Raw genomic sequence first — 24,282 nt, forward strand, 5'->3', positions numbered from 1 at the left:
TATGGACCAGGGAGTTATAGCGACTTTCAAGAAATATTATTTACGTCACACTTTTCATCAGTAAAGGCGAATGACGAATCAGGAATAAACTTGCGACAATTTTGGATGGACTATAACATCTACAAGGCCATAAAAAACATTGACTTTGCTTGGAGTAAGGTTATGGTCATCACCATGAATGGGGTTTGGAAGAACCTTTGCCCACAGTTTGTTCACAATTTTTGTGGATTTGAGAAGGCGGCTGAGGAGTCCAAAGAGGTCTTCAACAACTTACTGACCCTCATCGAGAAGCTGGAGCTAGATCTGCAAGAGGACGACTTCATTGAACTCCTTGCTGTGCAACATGAGGAGCTTACTAATGAAGGCCTGATGGAATTGGAGGCCCAGAGAAAGGACAAAGAGAAACAAAAGGGAGAAGAAGTAACTGAAGAACTGAAGAGATTCATGATGCAGGAAATGGCAAGGGCATTTCCTTTATTTGAGGAGGCACTGTTAGTTTTTGAGGCACAGGACCTGAACATAGAATGGTACACAAAGGTTGCAGCAGCCATTCAGAATGCAAGCCATTGCTACTGTGTTATCTATGACGAGATAAAAAGAGCTACTACCCAGACATCACTGGATCTTTTTTTCAAGAGGGTAGATAGAATTGAATCCAGCAAGGAACCAGAACCTGTGCCAACAGCGTCAGGTGTGAATGAAATTGCAACTTGCCCTCCATCTCCTGTTGCTGATGATCCTTCAGCTCTGCCATGTCCCACCTCCTCTTCTTCCTCCAGTCAGTAACTCTTCTTGCCTGTTCACTCGTTGCCAGCCCCTGTATGCCAGCTGTTGTACTGTACTACTGTACTTTTCAAGCTACTGCACTGTAAGATTAAAAATGTTTTCTTTATTTTTTGTGTTTGTTTTTTATGTATTATTTGTGTGAAAAGTATTATAAACCTATTACATTACAGTACTGTATAGCTGATAGTGTTATCTGGGTACCTAGGCTAATTTTGTTGGACTTACAAACAAATCGGACTTACGAATGCACTCTTGGAACAGAACTCATTCGTATGTAGAGGACTTACTGTAGTGACAATTTTACCTCTCCCCCTCCAATTTACACACCTTTTATTTCTTGTCTGATGGCTGTGGCTAGGACTTCCAACATTATGTTGAATAGCAGTGGTGAGAGTATGCATCCCACTTTCTGAAGCACCAGCACTTTGGTAACATTTTTGCTTTGTGGAAGCTGAGACCTAAAAGGATTTATTTTTTTTAAGAAAGGGGTAGGTGCCAGTTGTGAATGTCAGACTTTATCTCAGGTTTTGGCCTTACACTCAAAGCTCTGTTTTTGTGTTTTTCTTCCCATTCCACATTACTTGTGTGTTCAAAGTAAATAGAAAATCAATAGCCTTGCTTAGTCATAAGTAGAGAAACTATGGTGTTTAGTTTCTATGACTGTGGTTAGGTAACCCTCATAAAATTAGGAAACTAAGCCAATGCATACACCACATACATAAAGACATACACTACATAACACCTCAAACGTATTTCTAGATGGTGAGATTTTAGACCATTTGTCTGTCTTGTATTTTCTAAATCTTCTACAATGAACATGTATCACTTTCATTAAAAAATTTGAGTCTAATGCAAACACAGGAAACATGTAAGAAATTTTATTTAAATCTCTTAACCTCTGCCCTCTTTCCTCTATACACATGCTAGAAGGTATAGGAGGAATATTCAAATAAATAGCATCGAATGACAGTAAGCAATAATAATAATAACTACTCAGTGAAATTAAGAAAAATTGTATTTACCTCTGGGATTAAAAATATATATGTAATTTTTTTGATTCTACATTGGCTATACATCAGCTGCCAAAGTATTGTTGCCTATTTTAATCTAGAAAAACAATAACATTTTGTCATCTTCCCTTCCTCAAAGATTCCTGAGCCATAGTAAACTATACGCAGCTCACAAATGAAAAACAACTATTTCTGGAGAAGTGAGTATCAGCCAGCCTCAGGGCAGTCTGGATCGTGGAACAACCAAATAAAACTCATCACTGTACTTACTCGGGGGATATTGCTGAGGACTTTGTTTATTATTTTACTATACCCTCTATGAGAAGTTCTCCTGTTCTTCTTAGTAGCAGAAATAGCTTTTCTCCTGCTAAGTCAGTTTTGAGCCTATGGCTCTTTTTATATTAGCTGCTGAGCAAATATAACCCAACATGTAGCAAAGAGACATGTAGCAAAGAGCCCATGTAGCCCAACATGAGCAGAGACCCATCCTTACAGCACACACTGCAGGTACTAATATCACTCCTAGCTTCATCTTCATCTTTCCTACCCTCTTAGGGCCTTAGATCTCCTCATCCACTTGCTTTCTATTTTATTTATCTCTTTATATCATGTATATTTTGGTAAATAGTCTTAAATCCTTTGGGGGATAAGAAAGGCCATAAGTAAATATAATATGTATTTATTTACATATACATACATATACATTCTTATTGTGAATATGTGAAGCATTGATTTTTGACTGTCAGTTATATTTTTCATACCCTGTCTACCTACCACAGGTAATACTCAACAAATAACTTAAAATGTACTACCCTAAATTCTTGTTATGTATAATCTTTGCAGCCCATAGCCCTTAATATGTCATGAGCAATTAGTGGCAAAGCCATTTCTATCCAAAGTAACTGCTTCAGGATCTGAATTCAACTATATGATCCCCTTGGCCTTGCTGTAGTGATTCACACCTCTTAGTGTGTTAGCAGAATTTTCTAGATTGCCCTCAAGGGGAAATAGAAGTATTTCCTCCCTCAAGGTACTCTTTGACTGTAAAAACATCGCTGACTTGTTTCTAGAGTTGGAGATGGGAGAAGAGGGGCAAGAGTAGGAGGGAAACAGGGAGAGAGAATAATTTTGACATAATTTTAACTATATGCTCATAGAAAGACATGCATAACTATTTCCAGTTTTTGAAAAAGAAAATCAGATGCACATTAGGTAATGGTAAAAGTTATATAGCGGTTTACCGTATTAGTGAATCAATAAATGTTGACATGGGGGCTGATGGCAGGGAGACCACATTTTCTCAAAATATTCCAAATAGAAACAAACAAACAAAAAAGTGTGTGTGTGAGAAAGAGAGAGAGAAGGTGAGGCCAGCCAGGGAAAACCAGGACCACAGGAGAGTCAAAATGTGCTTCAATGCAAAGCCCTCCCTTTGATATAAACAAAATTAGGAAGATCCCCAGCTTGATACTCATGAAAAACATATTTTCTAAGAAAAATATTGTTTTGATTTCTTAAGCTCTGATGATTACTTCTCTGTGGAACTAACAGTCGGTGAATTTCTTTCTAACCAGTCATCACTTGCAACAAGTATGTTTTCAAAATGCTTTAGCTTACAGGAAATATAAAGTTGTGGTTCCAAAACACCCTCTCGAGATGTGGCTTAGGAAGGATTTCAAGGGAAGCTGCAGGTAGTGACATTTTCTTCTACTTCCAAATCCTTTAAAGCTGTCATTGTTTTGGTGGTGGTGTTGTTTTGGGTTTTTTTTTTTTTTTTTTTTTTGGTGTTGTCCGCCCGTGACATCATGGCTCTAGGGCAGGTTATACAGACTGAAATCTCAGAGCTTGGCATGCAGATTCCCAAACTTCCACAAACCTTGAACAGGCACAACCAAACCAAACTTCCTAGAATCATAAACAACAGGGTAGAGAGGGAAATTGGGATCCTACAATTCCCAGTCAAAGATATTATTGAAATATTCCAGAAAAATGTCAAAAGTTATTTTATACAAAAATTTCACATCTTGTTCCACTAAGCACAGGAAGAAATGAGTTTGGGGGTTCTTTTTAATTTTTTTTTAATTTTTTTTTTTTTTTTGGCTGCATTGGGTCTTCCACATTGCTGCTTGCGGGCTTTCTCTAGTTGCAGCGAGCAGGGGCTACTCTTCCTTACGGTGCTTGGGCTTCTCATGGCGGTGGCTTCTCTTGTTAAGGAGCACGGGCTCTAGGCACGTGGGCTTCAGTAGTTGTGGCTCTCGGGCTCTAGAGCGCAGGCTGAGTAGTTATGGTGCACGGGCTTAGTTGCTCCGCGGCATGTGGAATCTTCCCGGACCAGGGCTCAAACCCGTGTCCCCTGCACTGGCAGGCGGATTCTTAACCACTGCTCCACCAGGGAAGCCCCAGGATGAAATGAGTTTAAGATTCCTCTAGCAATTAGAGGTCATGAGCTATTTACATAGAGAAAGTGACAGGGTGATTAAGAGGGTAAAACTCGGACCAGGCACGCAGTCCTAGCGACTTCCACCCTCTCTGTAAAGAGGGTTAGCCAACATTTGCTGCACCGTTATTGTGTGCCTGGCCCCATTCTAGGCTGGAGGGACACAGGGATCAATAAAACTCTGTCCTCAAGGCCCTAATAGTCTAGAGAACAAGAGAAGTTACCCAACAATTAATGCAAGAGGTAGCAAACATAGTAATTTAGAAGTCAGATATCTGAGTTTGAATTCTGGCTCTGGCTTGTAGCCTATAAGTGGCTGTGTGACCCTGAGAAAGTTATTTGACTTCTGTGCCTCGGTGTTTCATACACTCATGCATGCATGTGCACACACATACACACATATCTACAGATACCCTTGAACAACACAGGTTTGAACTGCACAGATCTCCACTTAGATACACTTAAACGGGGATTTTTTTCAATAGTAAATACTACAGTACTACACAATCTGTGATTGGCTGATGACTCTTCAGATCCAGAGAAACTGGGGATATGGATGGCAGACTATAAATTACATGTGGATTTTCAACTATGTGGAAGATCAGCGCCCCTAACCCCTGTGTTGTTCAAGGGTCAACTGTACCTACATACACACACACACATATACGCACACGCACACACACACACACACAAAGCAGTTCCTCTTTCATATGGTGGTTGTGAGAGTTAACATATATTCATCGCTTAGAAGATTTCCTTGCCCTTAGTAAGTGCTGCATGTGTTTATTAAATAACTAAATAATAAAATTATAAACAAAGTCCATAAGAGAACCCTGCACAACTCTGAGAATGAAAAAGAGGCATCTCTGCTAGCCAGAGAACATCAGGAATGGCCTATCAGAAGATACCATGCTGGAACAGGTTCTATATGAGACTCAGCAAGAGCAAGTCCAAGTTAACCAGAGGGGCAATTGAGAAAAGATGTGCTCCTTACCTCTCCCCCCAGTGTATCCACACAGCAAAGGAAATCAAACTAGAAACAGAGCCAGAGTTCCACCCAATTTATAGAAGAAATTTTCTTGTAGTTCTAGATTTAAAATTCAAGACGATTTACATTCTATTCCCTAATGTATTTATGTTTGTTCCAAAATAAAAAATAATAGTTTTTATTTCTCATCATTGAGTAAAATTGATGTTGGGGCAGATGTGCCATGCCCCTCCTTGCTTCCCAGATCAGGTCAGGGGGTGACCTGATCTGAGAAGCAAGTGGCAGAAGCATTAGAAGATATAAAGGCATGAAATTATTAGAAAGGGTAACATATTCAGGGTCAGTATTAGCAGGTAAAACAGCTGGAATATTGGTGGTTATGGAATGAGCAGCAGGGTCTCCAGGCAAACCCCACACCAGGCTATGCCAGGAGGAAACTCCATAGCAAGTATCCTACAAAAACCTCAGGAACTGCTATGGGGAATAGGACAGGGAGCCTGCTAGAGATAACTAAGGACAACCCCCAGAATCCAGATAGATAAATACATATATACTCTGCCCCAGGGCTCTTAATATTGAAAGCCCAGCTAAGATCAGAAGGAAAAATGTGACTGAGCAATTTCACCTCAGAGACAACTGTCCCCAAGATGTGACTTCACAAGGTGGTGTTTCTATGTGGTTTCTAGGTAGTCTTTGTATATGCAGACCCAGAAATAAGGTTTTATCAACACTCTGAGTATGAAGCAGCCTCTCTGACTTTGGCTCGCATTAACCAAACTCACAGAAATATATACAGTGGGACGCTAATTCATTGACTTACAGTGAGAAAAACAACTTTCATCAAAATAAAAAATACCAGATAATTATTGAGAAAACTATCTACCAAGCACTGACCTAAATACTTTACAAATGTTATTGTATATAATTCTCAAAACAATCTTACAAGGTAGATGTCAGAGAAACTATTAATGCCCGTGGATATCTCTGTGTACATCTACATTTTCCTGCTTCCCTTGCAGCTCTACTTGACAATAGAATGTAAGCAGAAGTGATTGATGTGGGTCACTTCTGAGCAGAGGTAGTTACATATCTGATGTGCTTTCCCCAGGCTCTCCCTTTCCCAAACATGAAGCTGGGAGCAAAGGGTATGGTGGGCCAATAGACGGGAAGAAGAGGGAGGGAGGTGTTAAGGAGAAGGACATCACAATGAGATCAAGGCTGTTCTCCTTTCTAAATACACATTTTCAAGAACCAAGTCTGGTCTAGATGAGATTCCAGGACCCAAGTGAACACAGAGAATCAAGAGACTAGAATGGGCCTGTCGCAGGCTACATGGAGAAGTGCCAAGGGTGAAATTGAAAGAACAACCATTTCAGAGGGGTTGAGAAATGGGGGAGGTTGAAGAAAAAGCTGTGGTCAAAGGGAAAAAAAAAATTCAGTGGTAAAGTACTTCCATGTGATGATGAGGTCTAGGGTATGAACATACCAAGGGTTGGCAGAAGTGGAGAAGCAGAGGCTTAGGGATAAGTCAAGGAATGATGATGAAAGGGTCTGGATGGGTCATTGAAATATCAAAATCTTAAAACCAAGACAAGACCTTAGATTTACGAAATCGCAAATCCATTATTTAATATATCGCATACACAAACATAGACATCTGATATACTTGGAATCCTGCCTTATTTTCATTAGTGATTTTCTGCATCATGCCCATGTGTCATCCAGACTTGTTTACTTTAAGTCCTATAGGACAGAAGTTTGATATAAAGCTTTAATTCAATATATTGGCCCTTGTTAACAAGAATAAATCATATGCAAACTGACAAATCCTTGGAATGAACTTAATGAATTTATATTTTGATTTTGAGATATGTGATCATGAAGACATGAACTCTGCTCTTGTCTTCAACCAAGTATTTCCTTTTTTATTTTACCAGACAGAATATGGGTGATGTTTCACAGGTATAATAGAGTCATTCTTTTAAAACATTGTGCTTAAATAGTCCAGATTTTTAGTATATTCTATTTTACAAATTTGCTATTTTTTCTTTAATTAAAAGTCTCTCAAAAAAAAAGTCTCTCCCAATACTCTTGGGGTAGATGTATTGGGGAAGAACTGTGACTAACTTGGTAACATATGCTGTTGCAATATTGCCAGAAAACACACCAGTGAAGACCTCTTGGCTTATGTCAGGGAACGGCCAAAAAATTCTATTAATAGTATGACCATCTCAAAGTTACTTGATCAGTTTCCACTTAATCAACTGGAACTCTCTGACTTTTTGTACCTTACTTACGTGAAGAAGTATTTATAGACAAAAACCATCAATACATACAGATAAGGCAAGCAGAACTGTACTAGCAAGGACTCTCCACTTCAAAAAAAAAAGTTCTTCATCATCCTCTGTTGACTTTGAAATTCCTTTTACTGAGGACAAAGCTCATCTTTCAGAAAGAAAGAAAAGACTTAAAATATAATGTATCTCTAAAGGAGGTAATATACTGGCTGAAATTCACAAACTGGATTCTAGAACATTCTTAAGATCAGGTTTAATTAAATATAAGAATGTTGAGCTGTTGGGAAGGAAAGAGGCAAAAAATGAAATAAGGTGAAAACTTGTTAGAATTACATTTCCAGATTTATTTTGGCTAATGTTGTTATATACATTTCTCCTTAATTTTTATACTTCTTACCCACTCCTGGCCTCACCTAGCACTGAACACTGCCTTTAAAAGTTACTTTCATTCCTGCCATCCACTATTCCCACTTACATAAAAAGAGAACTATAATAACAATGCTTTTTCTTGAAAAATGTCCAAGATATTTAGACCAAAATTGTTACGCAAATGTAAAATATTGTAGTGGTGGGTGTGCTGTGGTGTGCTTTATTAGGTCAAGGTCCCCCAAATATGTGCAATGTTTGATAGTCCTTTCTTCTGAGCTTACAAGATTGCCCTCCCCTGACATCAGGTCCAGCTCTCCAAAACTGCCTACATCCCACCTCGTTGCTAATTGTGTTGATTGCACCTCAAATGTGATGTCACCTCTGGTCTGCCTACAGTGATGGAAAACACACAATCAATGCCAGAAGAGACAGGGGGACTCAGGGTAGGTGAACTGCACCTGTGTCACACTTTTCAAGACGTAACATATCCTTTAGGTGATTTAATGATTTTTGTGGGGTTGGGTGTTGGTAAGTGGATGCCACTAGATATGTGTGATCTGGACACAGGCATGTTAATTTTACTTTCTGAGTCCAATATAACCACGGGGCACTGGAAACTGAATCTGCCTCATCTTCCCTCTGTGCCCTCATCTTTTTATTTTCTTTCACAATGCATCTCTGGTCCTCTCTCACCAAGGACTGCATTATGATTAATGAGTTCACTGACTCTGAGAAAACAAATAGGCAAACTTGAGAACTAAAGCACATCCCTGACCGTTCTCTTTCCATTTTGAACAAAAGAATTAATGGAAACAAATAAGGGAATAGTCAAAGAAATTAAAATAACCGAAGTGGGTACTTTGAGAAAATATGGCCTAATGGCTGGGTACCCTTCAACTAAGGCTCAAATAATCTACCTCCAAAATGATGCAAACAGAAAACAAACAAAAACATTTCTAATCTTATCACTTTCCAGTTTTGAAGCTGATTCTCCATAGAACAAAGTCAATTCAATGAAGGATTCAACTTGAACTCACTTTTGCCTTTAAATTAATATTTCAGAGTTTCTTATTTCTTACCTAGAAAATCAGCTCAAATTTTTACTTTGTTTTGCACCTATAACACTGACTTAAGCATAGCTTTATTTTTCTATTCTTTTGGTCAAAAACAAAATAAAGTACTTGACATTTCAAAATACCTTTGACCTTATCCAAAAAATTTCAACAGAGCCTCCAGAAAGCCTTTAAAACCACATCTATTACTTCATGCCTGGGATCATGTGTACTGAAGTATTTGTTAATATTCTCGAACGTCACAGGACTATCTCCACATAGTCTTTGACTGTGGAAGGTGCTCTCAGTATAACTAATCCAATTGGCTATTGCAAACATTATTTTCAAGCCTTAAAGTGGACCACAAAATTTACCCTGAGACACAAAGTCAATATATTTTAAAATTCTATAACCCCTTCCCCTACTTTTCTATACAGAAAAAACTTCTTTAATTTTTTCCCAGAAAATTACAAACTTACCATTTCCTTCTTCCCATCTCCTCTTAATTATATGGAATTTTCCCATTTTCTTGGACTGAAATTTAATCCTTCAGAATTCCCAGTTTGTCCCACATGGTTGAATGGAATGTTCAGCATTTTTAAAGTAATATGCCTCATTAGGCAAGTAATCAACCAAAACAGACATTTATGATAGACTTAACATTCTCTAGTTCTAATTAAACGTGTACTCTAAATGTTTTAATAAATCATACTTCTAAATATTCACTAAGAGTTTTACATTGAAAATAGACTACCAGAAAAAAACCTCATATAACACCAGTCTCAACACTCCAGCCAATGTTGTTGCGAAAGGCAGTGAGATCTAAGTATGAAGGAGTTAGAAAAACTCAGCTGATGGTTGAAATCACTGGGACCATTGTAACTAAAACTTGGCCTTTTATTTAATTAAGCAAATAGTCTGAAGAAATATAAAGTCATTGAAAGAGATAGAGCATGGCTCAGAAATACACAAGCCAAGCACTGTTTGTGGTGTTTGCTAATCCTCCTCCAGGCTAATTAGCTGAAGAAGTCCATGGCAAATCCAAAGAAGGCTAAAGTGATTAAAGGACTCAGAAGGAAAGCCTACAACAACCTAGGAGGAAAGAATAAAGAAACTGAGGGACTTCTCTGGCAGTCCAGTGGTTAAGACTCCACTCTCCCAATGTAGGGGGCACAGGTTTGATCCCTGGTCGGAGAACTAAGATCTCTCACGCCGCACAGTGCAGCCTAAAAAGAAGAGAAAGAAAAGAAATTGAGGTATTCCAGTGAGGAAAGAAAAATTGGGAGGCTGATTTCCAATAAGACTTCAGTTTAAAATGGCTGTTAAACAGGTCAGGGACAGACTGCTCTCCAATAGGACAAAACAGGAAAGGACGTCATGAATGTCAACACAAGGAATTAGACATAAGACAGACTCCATCTGACTGTTAAACTTTAGCCTGGATCACCACTGTGTGAAGAGTGTGTGACACTGAATCCTCCAACACACCCAAGTATCAAGATGGAAACAGGAAAGCAACTGGAAAAGAGGGGAAGAGGAATGTGTTTCTTGACGAAAGGTCTTGAGGAGATCAGGAGGGTGTCACACCACACATTATAGAGCAAGACTCCCTGCAAATCCTCTCTAATTCCTCTTTCCCCCCAAATTCCAATCCTTCTGGCAAATTCCACTACTCCAATCATCTCTGAGTCCCTGTCCCCCCTCGGGTCTCTCCTTCCTTCCCACTATCTCTCTCCCCCTTCCTCAGGTCACTCCCTCTCTTCCTCCTTGTCTTCCTCTAATTTTCTTTTTCTCCTTCCCAACCTCTTTGTACTTCCTCCTCTCTCCTTCCCTCCACCCCTCCCTCTTTTTCTCTACCCATCCCACACAAACACCTTTCCCACAGTAGGAAGGTGGGGAACTAAAAGCACTTGTGGTAGAATTTCTTTTTCTTTTTTCATTTTTAATCAGAAATCTCTAGCTTTATTGAATTTATTCAACAGTTAAATGAAAAGAAAACTGCTATTTATTTACTTCTTTAATGAATATTTATTGACTGCTACTCACTGGCAGTCATGGCCATAGGCCCTTGATTTAGCTCACAGCAGTGAACTAAGTCAAGTCTCTGCCCTCAGGAGGTTTACAAGGTATTTGTTTTTTAACGACACAGTATAATTTAGGCACACCAAAAGATAGTGATGTCATGCTTTTTCTATAAATGATATAAACTTCCTCACAAGCCCACTGCTATGGGCTGAACTGTGTCCCTCCTCCAAATTCAGACGTTGAAGCCCTAACTCCCAATGTGATGGTGTTTGGAGATGGAGCCTTTGGGAGATGTTTGGGTTCAGATGAAACTATGAGAGTGGGGCTCTCATGATGGGACTAGTGCCCTTGTTAAGAAGAGGGAGAGACACGAGAGCCCGCTTTCTCTGCCATGTGAGGACATAGAGAGAAGGTAGCCATCTGCAATCCAGGAAGAGGATTCTCACCAGGAACCAAATCTGCTGGCACCTTGATCTTGGACTTCCAGCCTCCAGAACAGTGAGAAAATAAACTTGGGTTGTTTAAGCGACCCAGTCCGTGGTGTTTTGTTATGGCAGCCCCAAAAGTCTAATATATCCCCACTCCCACTTTTTGAGGTGGTGGGATGGGATGGGATAAAGGGAGATATAAACTTACCAGTTAAGAATCAGTCAGTTACTTTGGTTTAAACAGTCCCAGGTAAATATGCAGTCAGTTGAAGTTCAAACTCCCTCTAAGACTTTTCTCTCCTCTCTTGTTCCTCCCTCCTCCCAAGATGGGGACTTACAGGTAGGGCAGAGATTGCATATCCGTGGGGGCAGCTGAAGGGGGTGGTTGTCTCCAGGACTGGAGTCCTCAGAGATGTCCCCTGCACCACCTGCTCATACCCTGCTGGAGACATTTGTGGTCAGATCTTTTGGCAAAGCTGGGGGTCTCGAGGGTCTTTTCCTCTTAACTGGCTCCACCTTATCCCAGGCTGGCTCTGTAAATCCTCTGAGTCTATCTCCACCTCATCTTCCAGCAGTGCCTAAGAGAAGCCTGCACTGGGGTCCCACCCATTGCTACCACAGCCCAGGCAGGCTTCTGGTTTCTCCCTTCATCAGGTCAAGTAGGAACTTCTGGATCCTTCCACATCACATAGAGGCCAAGGGATTCTTGGGACTCTGTATTTAACCCTGTCTATGTTTAAATGCTACCTTCAGCCATTTCTACATTGCTGCTTGGGTGGTTCCATATTGGATATGGTGATTCTCTTAGAAGCCTTGAAGTTTTCCCAGTCTGTTTCTAGGGTAAATAGACCCACTGGAACTGGTGATCAGAACTGTACCAGCCTTCATCTATACTCCACATTTCCCTTTCCTATCACTCCATGACATCCTGGCCAGATTGCATCACTTTCTATTCACTTTTGGTTATTCAAAAATGTATAAAATTTCTGGGCTTCCCTGGTGGCGCAGTGGTTGAGAGTCCGCCTGCCAGTGCAGGACACACGGGTTCGAGCCCTGGTCTGGGAAGATCCCACATGCCACGGAGCAGCTAGCCCCGTGAGCCACAATTACTGAGCCTGCACGTCTGGAGCCTGTGCTCCGCAACAAGAGAGGCCGCGATAGTGAGAGGCCCGTGCACCGCGATGAGGAGTGGCCCCCACTTGCCACAACTAGAGAAAGCCCTCGCACAGAAACGAAGACCCAACACAGCCATAAATAAATAAATAAAAAATTAAAAAAAAATAAAGTCGCTTTTGAAAAAAAAAATGTATAAAATTTCAATTTCAAACTCTATGTAAATTCTGTCTCCTCCCTAGCGCACCACTCCAGAGAAGGCATGAATTGGAATCTTGACTGCTTGGTGTGAGATGGAGTTGGAGGGAGTCCTGCCTGCGAAACACCCTCTCCTACCTGTCCCAGGCCGGGCTTCTCTCTCTCAAGTGTTGGAATCAGGAAGAAGGGGAAGGAAAGGGGCAGCCGTAGCCATCTCTCTGTTGGCCGCTCTGCTTCTCCAGTGAGCCCTGAGTGTGCATGTCAGTATCCAAAGTCCACCTCTCTGGGAGCACAGGTGAAAATTATCCAGAGAGATCTTCCCATTGGAAGGTTCAGCTCTAGCTGGCCCTCTCCCACCCACGCCCTCAGTTATCTCAGTAATATAACCCAAGTCATGGTGCATAGTCCTGGGCCGGTGGGGTGGGGGGGAATTGTACAGCAAGGTGGCTCAAGAATATATGCCTTCCGTATATTCCCTTGTTCCAAGGAATTTCTCACACCCTGGCCATGCCACATAAGGGTGGGCAAGATCACTGTTCCACTGTCACCTCTTCCACATGGCCAGCCAGCTCTCCCTGGCTTCCATCTTCTCTGCTCTGGTAGGAATGGAGAGCCCAGCAATTCTGCTATCCAAGCAGAGGTCACCAGGGGTAGACCCTAAAAGCCATTGTCTTGGAGCCTCTTTCTTCATTTGGCAATGGGAGTCAGGAGAAATCCCTCCCCAATAAGAAGGGGAGGAATCACCTACTCCGCTCATCTTTTATAGACCAGGGACTGAGTATTAAGGGGCAGGGGGTGTAGGTAGGGACTGATGCCCAATTCTTCAGAGCCTTAGGAAAACTTTGGAGAAAGTGGTAGACCCCAGTTAGTGTTTTGAGCTCTGGACCCTTTTTGTCAAACACAGGGCAATAGAAAAAGTCTCCCTTGCCATCCTGTCATTCTCACAATTGCACTTCCCCTATCATATTGGAATCCCTTTCTTCCTAATTCTTTGAAAACAGATAGACGTGCTTCCCCAGATGGGTGAAATGAGTTCTAACCAGCAATCACTGAAATATGTCACGTGAAATTTCAAGGTCCCTTCTAAAGATCCTGTGATTCTATGAAAACAAGGAAAGAAAAAGCAAGTTACATTTATGAAACTAGGTAGATGATTAAAACTAATTCATTATCCTTATTTCTGAATGAAGTGTTTTTTAATCTAAAGTTTATATTTTATTGATCAAATACCTATTTTCTACAAGTTTCTACAATAATCGAACCATTCATTTTCCCTTTCTTCTACTCCAACTTCTGTTCAACTCTATATTTTGATTATTATCTTTACTGAAAAACAGTTCCTATCAGTGGATTTGCTACTTGTAATTTTAGATGTGTTTAATCTGAGCAGGATTTGGATTTTATAACTGTTCAATATGCAAAGCTCTGGTGATATCCAAGAATCTTTGCCCTGAAAGATTTTTGGATGTGTGTCATTAGGTAGTCTACAACTTTAAAGAAAAGGAGAAAAAACAACTTGTTAGAATCTTTGCAGAAGCATCAGTTTAATAGTAAAATGCTGCCTCCTTCTGGATAAATCATGTTAAGCATGATAAGCTTGTAAAACTGCTTATTTTATACAAGTAAAACATTTTTAAAAGAATTATAATCCTACTTTTTTTCATTAAAAAATAAAATTAGAGGACTAGAGTAAGCCTTGAAAGATTACCTAGATTCTGCCTATGAGAGAGAGTATAAAACATCTAAATTATCTAACCTATAGCGCTGATTTAATTGTCTGACTTCCTTTCAAAGATCTCTAACAGTAACTGAGAAAGTAGGAGATAGCAGATAAAATTGCAGTTAGCATGGTTTCACTTTTATATGAGGCTACCTTACTTAACATGCAGTTGGCATCATCATTTATTCATGCACACATATTCATCTGCGTGCCTGGAAAAATATGTGTGTGTGTGTTAACAAATGCAATGAAATGCCTAGGTGTTCTAGTCTTAATTATATGCCAGCAGTCATGTGTATTTTGGCAAGCCACTTAATCTCTCTGAGTCCCAGTTTCCTTATCTGTATACGGAGGATAATGGAACCATTGTTATCGACCTCAAAAATACTTTGTGAAGCTCACTGAAATCAACAAAGCACTGTGTGAGGTATTAACTTATTTATTATCATTAAGGTTTTAACTGGTCACATGCCAGAAGTGAAAGAATAGAACCAGATTTGTGACCAACAAGAAAAAGAATGCTTAATGATGTCCTATTTATTGCATAAACACAGACAGCTAGTTTGGTTACGCTCAATCAACTCTCTACTATCTGGAGTAAAAAGCTGAAGAGGAGGTTATAAATAACCTCAGACCACAATCATACAAAAGTCAAATTTACTCTCAATTCTCCAGGGGCAGTTTACCCCCACAGAGCCAAGAAAGAAGGTAGGTCTAACCAAGGTAGATCAAGGACCCAGCAGGTAGTTCAGGGACCAGAGCGAACCCTGTTTGCTCCACCTCATCCCTGAGCCAACATCTCCAACCCTACGTGGAGCCCCAGCCCAGGATGATCAAGGCTGACTGTGCCCTGGTTCTATTAAAGGGACTTTCATCATTCTCCAAAAATCCTTCAACCAAAGTAGTACTAACCAAAATCCAAAGCAGCTAAGAGACCAAAGGACACTCCAAATATTCTGATCCCTACTCAGCCTTTCACTAGTGGGCATTCTGTGCCTCAGTTTTGTCTGTAAAATGGGTATAACAATAGTACCTACTTAATTAGGTTGTTGTGAGTTAATACAAGCAGAGCATTCAGAATAGCATCTGGCACTTAAGCATTCAGTATGTTAGCTGCTGCTACTACCACCACCATTATTATATCACACTAATTTGCTTGCCCATGGCACTCATTTATGGGCAAATGATATGTCTCTCTCATAGCTCTTCAATTTTCTGAGACTGAAAATTGTTGATCCTTTAAACCCTTTGGCCATCATTATTTAGAATTTTGTTCCTATACTAGTTACCTCACAATACGTATAATACTTCCTTTTACTTATCAGTTACAAAGTAATAAATTATAACTACTGGTGCTATTTAATGACCTAGTAGCCAAACCAAGCAACAATTCTTTGTTTTGCATCCATACAAGCAGATGCATCTGGAATAAGAGCTAGGACTTAGGCACATTTCAAGCTGTTAAACATTTTTTATGGTCAGGAAATATTCCAATTCCATTTCACTCAAAGAGCAGAAGCAGCTATAATATCCCTAATTCAAAACTATCTGGTAAATCACTCTAAGAAAAATACTAGAAGGCACCAAAACTGCTTTGATTGAGGACTAAAAATGATATTTGGCCACTAGATGGCATTTACATTATGTAGCAAATTTCAGCTCATAGGTGATCTATTTAAAATCCTAATTGGTTTGCACTTGGCTCAAGCACTGGCTATTCATATATTTTGACACTGTGGGAACTCTCATGATTTGGCTGAATGGAGGCTTAGGAATATCTACAACAGGTCCTGCAGCTATGGACATAAAATCATAAAATCCTTCTGAGTTATGAAAAAAGAAGTAATTTAAAATTTTTGCCTGAAATCTCCAGAACAGGTTTTTTTTTTTTAAAGTAAATTATTGAGGGTAAGATTGAGAGACTGGATAACTTACGTCTTTTCAATTCACTGGTGTAACATGAAGTCTTAATAACCACAGAGCAGTATAATTCACAGGCAGCTTGTCTCAGCTGGCCACAGGTACCTCCAAGCCTGGCCTGTAATATTCTACTGGGTCCAGCAGCTTAATCCTATCTGCCATTTCCTTTTCAATTAATTCCTAGGAAAGGCCAACCATAGACTAGTGAAATATCCCAGAGGAGAAAGAAATAGAATCTAATCCTCACTGAATAAAAAGCCTGTTATAAAGAAAGGAGGACAGTCAGGTCAGTTATTTTTTCATCTCCCACAAGGATATTAGTAGAGAAACATTTTAAATTTCAACAATTAGACTTTAAGATAGCCATAAAGATGAAATAAAATATGTACTAAAATAAACTACAAAATAAATGTGTGTATGTTCTTTCCATATAATAGAGGAAACACTTCTATTTGGGGAGATTTTGCATACAGACACCAAGGTAAGTGATGGTAGTAAGTGATGCTTTCTAGCTCTTTTCCTAGGTTTCAGAAAGTGCCCTGCTGCATTTAAAGCCTTTGGTGCTAAATTCAAGTTGTCCACTAGATGGCCCTAATACATATGAGTTCCTTTAACTGGTGGAACATTTAATCCCATGATAAAATAAAGTACTGACATATTTAATTATATTTGTGATTGAAGAAGTCCTCTTCTAAGGGAAAACCATGCAGTGATCATCTACAAAGATTAATAATGAATTATTAATTACCTAAAAGATAGATAATTGAACATATGCTTTTTATCTCCTCTCTCAAACTACCCTCAAAAGACAGAAAAGGAAAGTAAAAGTTATAAATCCACAAGGAAATAGAGAAAAATATAAACAGCAGACCAACTCACATTTTTAGGAAGCCGGCAACCCAATAGCTGAATGTGACTAACCTAGGAAAAAGCTGAAACCAAAGCACCAGCAGAGCAGAGAGCAGTGATTAGCAAGCCTATCCCATCCCAGGATTCTGGAGACTCAGAGATCAAAAGTGCCACTCCCCCTTGCCAGTGGAAAGGCAGGGGCCAGAAATAAATTGAAAATAGAATAATTGGGGGGGAAACCTACATACTGGTCTGCAAGGCTTCCCAGCCCCTTTGCCCACTCATTTCCCTGGAAGCTTTCTGACCAGGCCGGTTTACCCCCTCCAAGACTAGAGGGCCATAGATCCTCCTGTGCTCTAACAGAGGGCAAGGCTTCTAGAGATTGGCTCACTCCCGACTTAATCCTCCGTGCATCAGGCTTCCCCTTCCCACCAAAATCATCATTTTCCATCCTCACTCTTACAAACAGCCAAGGATCACCAAACATTTTAGGGAACTCTCCAACATAAGAGACACAGAGCAAGGAAAAAAGGAAAAAAAAAAAATTGAAGAAACAGACAATGCAGACAACAGAAGAAAATTTCAAAGTAACTAGTGTCCTCTGAAAAAGAAGAAAAACTGTTGGACCCATGACGCAAGAATAAAGCGCTACTTAAAAGTTTTTTTAAAAAAGAAAGAAGCAATCAGAGAAAAAGAAAGGACTTTTGAAAACTAACCCTAACCCTAATTAGAGTATAGTATAATAACCAGAATGAAAATTATTTCAAAAGAAAGGTTAGAAGAAAATTTTAAGGAAACTTCCCATAAAATAAACAAAATACAAAAAAGGGAAAAAGGATAGGAATATTGGGAGAAAAATCCAGGCTCCCCAACATTAGACTAATAGAAGTTCTGGAAAGAAATGAGAATAAAGCAAAGGGAAAAAATTATTGAATAAATAATAAAAGAACATTCCCTCAAACTTAAAGAAATGAGTTTCCAGATTGAAAGCATCTACTTAATACCCAGCTTACTGAATTAAAAAAAAAAATCTAAGTTACATCACTGTACAATTTCAGAACATTTGGGATAAAGAAATGATCCTAAAAGCCTTGGAGAATGGGGGTATAGTATAGTTATATGCATAGAACAGGTAATCAGAACATACTGGAGGGGCTTCCCTGGTGGTGCAGTGGTTAAGAACCCACCTGCCAATGCAGGGGACACGGGTTCGAGCCCTGGTCCAGAAAGATCCCACATGCTGCGGAGCAACTAAGCCCGTGCTGTACAACTACTGAGGCTGCGAGCCACAACTACTGAAGCCCGCGTGCCTAGAGCCCGTGCTACACAACAAGAGAAGCCACCACACTGAGAAGCCTGCGCACCACAACAAAGAGTAGCCCCCGCTCACTGCAACTAGAGAAAGCCCGCGCGCAGCAATGAAGAGCCAACGCAGCCAAAAATAAATGATAATAAATAAAATAAATATTTTTAAAAATCTTATCTATAGGGCCTCCCTGGTGGCGCAGTGGTTGAGAGTCCGCCTGCCGATGCAGGGGATACGGGTTCGTGCCCCGGTCTGGGAGGATCCCATATGCCGCGGAGCGGCTGGGCCCGTGAGCCGTGGCCGCTGGGCCTGTGCGTCCGGAGCCTGTGCTCCGCAATGGGAGAGGCCACAGCAGTGAGAGGCCCGCGTACAGCAAAAAAAAAAAAAAAAAAAAAAAAAAAAAAATCTTATCTATAAAAAAATAAATAAATAATATAAAAAAGAACATACTGGAAACCAGAACTCAGGAAAGTAGCAAGGCTGGAGAGATAGATTTCAGAGTCATCATACAAGTATGTGGAAGCTGAGGCAGGTGAGTAGGTGAAAGTTCTCAGGAAGAACACACACAGCCGCCTTCTAAGTCTTGGACCACAAAGCTCATGTAATAGCAGCTCACTGGGCAGTGGCCAGCCTATGCTTGCTACTAAAATGGGGGAGGCCATGCTGAGTCATATTAGATCCTGAGGCAAAAGGGAAAATCAGTAATACTGATCCTGTCTACAGTGTTAAATAGTGTCTCCCCAAAATTTATGTCCACCGGAGCCTCAGAATGTGACCTTATTTGGAAATAGGGTCTTTGCAAATATAATTAGATTACGATGAGATGAGATCATACTGGATTAGAGTGGGCTCTAAATCCAGTGACTGGCATCCTTAGAAGATGAGGAAAGACACAGAGACACACGGGGAAGAAGGTCAGGGGGAGAGGGAAGCACAGATTGGAGTGGTGCAGCTACAAGCCAAGAAAGTCCAAAGACTTCAGCAATCACCAGAAGCTAGGGGAGAGGCATGAGGTTTCTGCCTGCAAGTGGCCAGCCTCCAGCACAGGGAGACAATACATTTCTGTTAAGCTATCCAGTTTATGGTGCTTTGTTACAGCAGCCCTAGGAAACTGATATGGCTTTATTTAAAATTTTGAAATTTTATTATGGATTGCTTGGCATTAATTTTGATTTTTTTAAATACTACATTAAAATATCTTGATAAATGAGTTTTTTGGCACCCCCTTAAAATTTTGCCCCTGAAATCCAGGCCCTGGGACATGCTTTAACTACTTTTATTGAATTGCTAACACATAGCCTTCTCAGTCAGTCATTTTGCAGAGACATATACTGTATATCCAAAGAACAAAGAGTAAAAACAAGCAAGCATGATATTTTTTTGAATTTTTGAATTTTATTTTATTTATTTTTTTATACAGCAGGTTCTTCTTAGTTATCTATTTTATACATATTAGTGTATATATGTCAATCCCAATCTCCCAATTCATCACACCACCACCACCACCCCTGCCATTTTCCCCCCTTGGTGTCCGTACGTTTGTTCTGTACCTCTGTGTCTCTATTTCTGCCCTGCAAACCGGGTCATCTGTACCATTTTTCCTGGCTCCACATATATGCGTTAATATATGATATTTGTTTTTCTGTTTCTGACTTACTTCACTCTGTATGACAAAATCTACATCCATCCACACCTCTACAAATGACCCAATTTCGTTCCTTTTTATGGCTGAGTAATATTCCATTGTATATATGTACCACATCTTCTTTATCCATTCGTCTGTCGATGGGCATTTAGGTTGCTTCCATGACCTGACTATTTTAAATAGTGCTGCAATGAACACTGGGGTGCATGTGTCTTTTTGAATTATGGTTTTCCCTGGGTATATGCCCAGTAGTGGGATTGCTGGGTCATATGGTAATTTTATTTCTAGTTTTTTAAGGAACCTCCATACTGTTCTCCATAGTGGCTGTATCAACTTACATTCCCACCAACAGTGCAAGAGGGTTCCCTTTTCTCCACACCCTCTCCAGCATTTGTTGTTTGTAGATTTTCTGAAGATGCCCATTCTAACTGGTGTGAGGTGATACCTCATTGTAGTTTTGATTTGCATTTCTCTAATAATTAGTGATGTTGAGCATCTTTTCATGTGCTTTTTGGCCATCTGTATGTCTTCTTTGGAGAAATGTCTATTTAGGTCTTCTGCCCTTTTTTTTTTTTTTGCGGTACGTGGGCCTCTCACTGTTGTGGCCTCTCCTGTTGTGGAGCACAGGCTCCGGACGCACAGGCTCAGTGGCCATGGCTCACGGACCCAGGTGCTCCACGGCATGTGGGATCTCCCACACCTGGGCACGAACCCATGTCCCCTGCATCGGCAGGTGGACTCTCAACCACTGTGCCACCAGGGAAGCCGCTTCTGCTCATTTTTTGATTGGGTTGTTTGTTTTTTTAATATTGAGCTGCATGGACTGTTTATATATTTTGGAAATTAATCCTTTGTCCATTGATTCGTTTGCAAATATTTTCTCCCATTCTGAGGGTCCTCTTTTCGTCTTGTTTGTGGTTTCCTTTGCTTTGCAAAAGCTTTTAAGTTTCATTAGGTCCCATTTGTTTATTTTTGTTTTTATTTCCATTACTCTAGGAGGTGGACCACAAAAGATCTTGCTGTGATTTATGTCAAAAAGTGTTCTTCCTGTGTTTTCCTATAAGATATTTATAGTATCTGGCCTTACATTTAGGTCCCTAATCCATTTTGAGTTTATTTTTGTGTATGGTGTTAGGGAGTGTTCTAATTTCATTCTTTTACATGTAGCTGTCCAATTTTCCCAGCACCACCTATTGAAGAGACTGTTTTTTATCCATTGTATATCCTTGCCTCCTTTGTCATAGATTAGTTGACCATATGTGTGTGCGTTTATCTCTGGGCTTTCTATCCTGTTCCATTGATCTATATTTCTGTTTTTGTGCCAGTACCATAATGTCTTGATTACTGTAGCTTTGTAGTATAGTCTGAAGTCAGGGAGTCTGATTCCTCCAGCTCTGTTTTTTTCCCTCAAGACTGCTTTTGCTATTTGGGGTCTTTTGTGTCTCCATACAAATTTTAAGATTTCTTGTAAAATTTCTGTAAAAAATGCCATTGGTAATTTGATAGGGATTGCATGGAATCTGTAGATTGCTTTGGGTAGTAGAGTCATTTTCACAATATTGATTGTTCCAATCCAAGAACATGGTATATCTCTCCATCTGTTTGTATCATCTTTAATTTCTTTCATTAGTGTCTTATAGTTTTCTGAATACAAGTCTTTTGTCTCCCTAGGTAGGTTTATTCCTAGGTATTTTATTCTTTTTGTTGCAGTGGTAAATGGGAGTATTTCCTTAATTTCTCTTTCAGATTTTTCATCATTAGTGTATAGGAATGCAAGAAATTTCTGTGCAATAATTTTGTATCCTGCAACTTTACCAAATTCATTGATTAGCTCTAGTAGTTTTCTGGTGGCATCTTTAGGATTCTCTGTGTATAGTATCATGTCATCTGTAAACAGTGACAGTTTTACTTCTTCTTTTCCAATTTCTATTCCTTTCATTTCTTTTTCTTCTCTGATTGCAATGGCTAGGACCTCCAAATCTATGTTGAATAATAGTGGTAAGAGTGGACATCCTTGTCTTTTCCTGATCTTAGAGGAAATGCTTTCAGTTTTTCACCATTGAGAATGATGTTTGCTGTGGGTTTGTTATATATGGTCTTTATTATGTTCAGATATGTTCCCTCTATGCCCACTTTCTGGAGAGTTTTTTTATCATAAGTGGGTGTTGAATTTTGTCAAAAGCTTTTTCTGCATCTATTGAGATGATCTTATGGTTTTTCTTCTTCAGTTTGTTAATATGGTGTATCACATTGATTGATTTGCATATATTGAAGAATCCTTGCATCCCTGGGATAAATCCCACTTGATCGTGTTGTATGGTCCTTTTAATGTGTTGTTGGATTCTGTTTGCTAGTATTTTGTTGAAGATTTTTTGCATCTATATTCATCAGTGATATTGGTCTGTAATTTTTTTTTTTGTAGTATCTTTGTCTGGTTTTGGTATCAGGGTGATGGTGACAGTTTGGGAGTGTTCCTTCCTCTGCAATTTTTTGGAAGAGTTTGTGAAGGATGGGTCTTAGCTCTTCCCTAAATGTTTGATAGAATTCACCTGTGAAGCCATGTGGTCCTAGACTTTGTTTGTTGGAAGATTTTTAATCACAGTTTCAGTTTCAGTGCTTGTGATTGGTCTGTTCATATTTTCTATTTCTTCCTGGTTCAGTCTTGGAAGGTTATACCTTCCTAAGAATTTGTTCATTTCTTCCAGGTTGTACATTTTATTGGCATAGAGTTGCTTGTAATAGTCTCTTAGAATGCTTTGTATTTCTGTGGTGTCTGTTGTAACTTCTCCTTTTTCACTTGTAATTTTACTGATTTGTGTCCTCTCCCTCTTCTTCTTGATGAATCTGGCTAATGGTTTATCAATTTTGTTTATCTTCTCAAAGAGCCAGCTTTTAGTTTTATTGATCTTTGCTATTATTTTCTTCATTTCTGTTTCATTTATTTCTGCTCTGATCTTTATCATTTCTTTCCTTCTATGAACTTTGGGGTTTTTTTGTTCTTCTTTCTCTAATTCCTTTAGGTGTAAGGTTAGATTGTTTATTTGAGATTTTTCTTGTTTCTTGAGATAGGATTGTATTGTTATAAACGTCCCTCTTAGAACTGCTTTTGCTGCATCCCATAGGTTTTGGATCATTGTGTTTTTGTTGTCATTTGTCTCTAGGTATTTTTTTATTTCCTCTTTGATTTCTTCAGTGATCTCTTGGTTATTTAGTAACGGATTGTTTAGCCTCCATGTGTTTGTGTTTTTTACATTTTTTCCCTGCAATTGATTTCTAATCTCATAGCATTGTGGTCAGAAAAGATGCTTGATATGATTTCAATTTTCTTAAATTTACTGAGGCTTGATTTGTGACCCAAGATGTGATCTATTCTGGAGAATGTTCCATGTGCACTTGAGAAGAAAGTGTAATCTGCTGTTTTTGGATGGACTGTCCTATAAATATCAATTAAATCTATCTGGTCTATTATGTCATTTAAAGCTTGTGTTTCCTGATTAATTTTCTGTTTGGATGATCTGTCAATGAGTGTAAATGAGGTGTTAAAGTCCCCCACTATTATTGTGTTACTGTCGATTTCCTCTTTTATAGCTGTTAGCAGTTGCCTTATATATTGAGGTGCTCCTATGTTGGGTGTATATATATTTATAATAGTTATATCTTCTTCTTGGATTGATCCCTTGATCATTATGTAGTGTCCTTCCTTGTCTCTTGTAACATTCTTTATTTTAAAGTCTATTTTATCTGATATGACTATTGCCACTCCAGCTTTCTTTTGATTTCCGTTTGCGTGGAATATCTTTTTCCATCCCATCACTTTCAGTCTGTATGTGTCCCTGGTCTGAAGTGGGTCTTTTGTAGACAGCATATATACTGGTCTTGTTTTTGTATCCATTCAGCGAGCCTGTGTCTTTTGGTTGGAGCATTTAATCCATTCACGTTTAAGGTAATTATCGATATATATGTTCCTATTACCATTTTCTTAATTGTTATGGTTTGTTTTTATAGGTCCTTTTCTTCTCTTATGTTTCCCACTTAGAGAAGTTCCTTTAGCATTCATTGTAGGGCTGGTTTGGTGGTGCTGAATTCTCTTAGCTTTTGCTTGTCTGTAAAGGTTTTGATTTCTCCATCAAATCTGAATG

General features: G+C 39.4%; 1 protein-coding gene across 2 annotated transcripts in view; it reads left to right on the forward strand.

Annotated features, from left to right (window-relative positions):
- Positions 1-13,844, forward strand: part of VEPH1 (ventricular zone expressed PH domain containing 1) — a 282,767-nt gene extending 268,923 nt beyond the window's left edge. Inside the window, exons 14-15 of one of the 2 annotated variants that reach the window (XR_014294337.1) lie at positions 8,193-11,462; positions 12,748-13,844. Coding sequence is in view for 1 of the 2 variants with exons in the window: in XM_082624457.1 (XP_082480583.1) it covers positions 8,193-8,234 (42 nt within the window). In the remaining variant the exon portion in view is untranslated. Of the gene's footprint in view, positions 1-8,192; positions 11,676-12,747 lie in introns of those variants that run through there. The other variant, XM_082624457.1, reaches the window with a different exon arrangement.
- Positions 13,845-24,282: the final 10,438 nt, after the last annotated feature.

This window comes from Mesoplodon mirus (genome assembly GCF_964341445.2).
Source record: "Mesoplodon mirus genome assembly, chromosome: 6".
NCBI lineage: Eukaryota > Metazoa > Chordata > Mammalia > Artiodactyla > Ziphiidae > Mesoplodon > Mesoplodon mirus.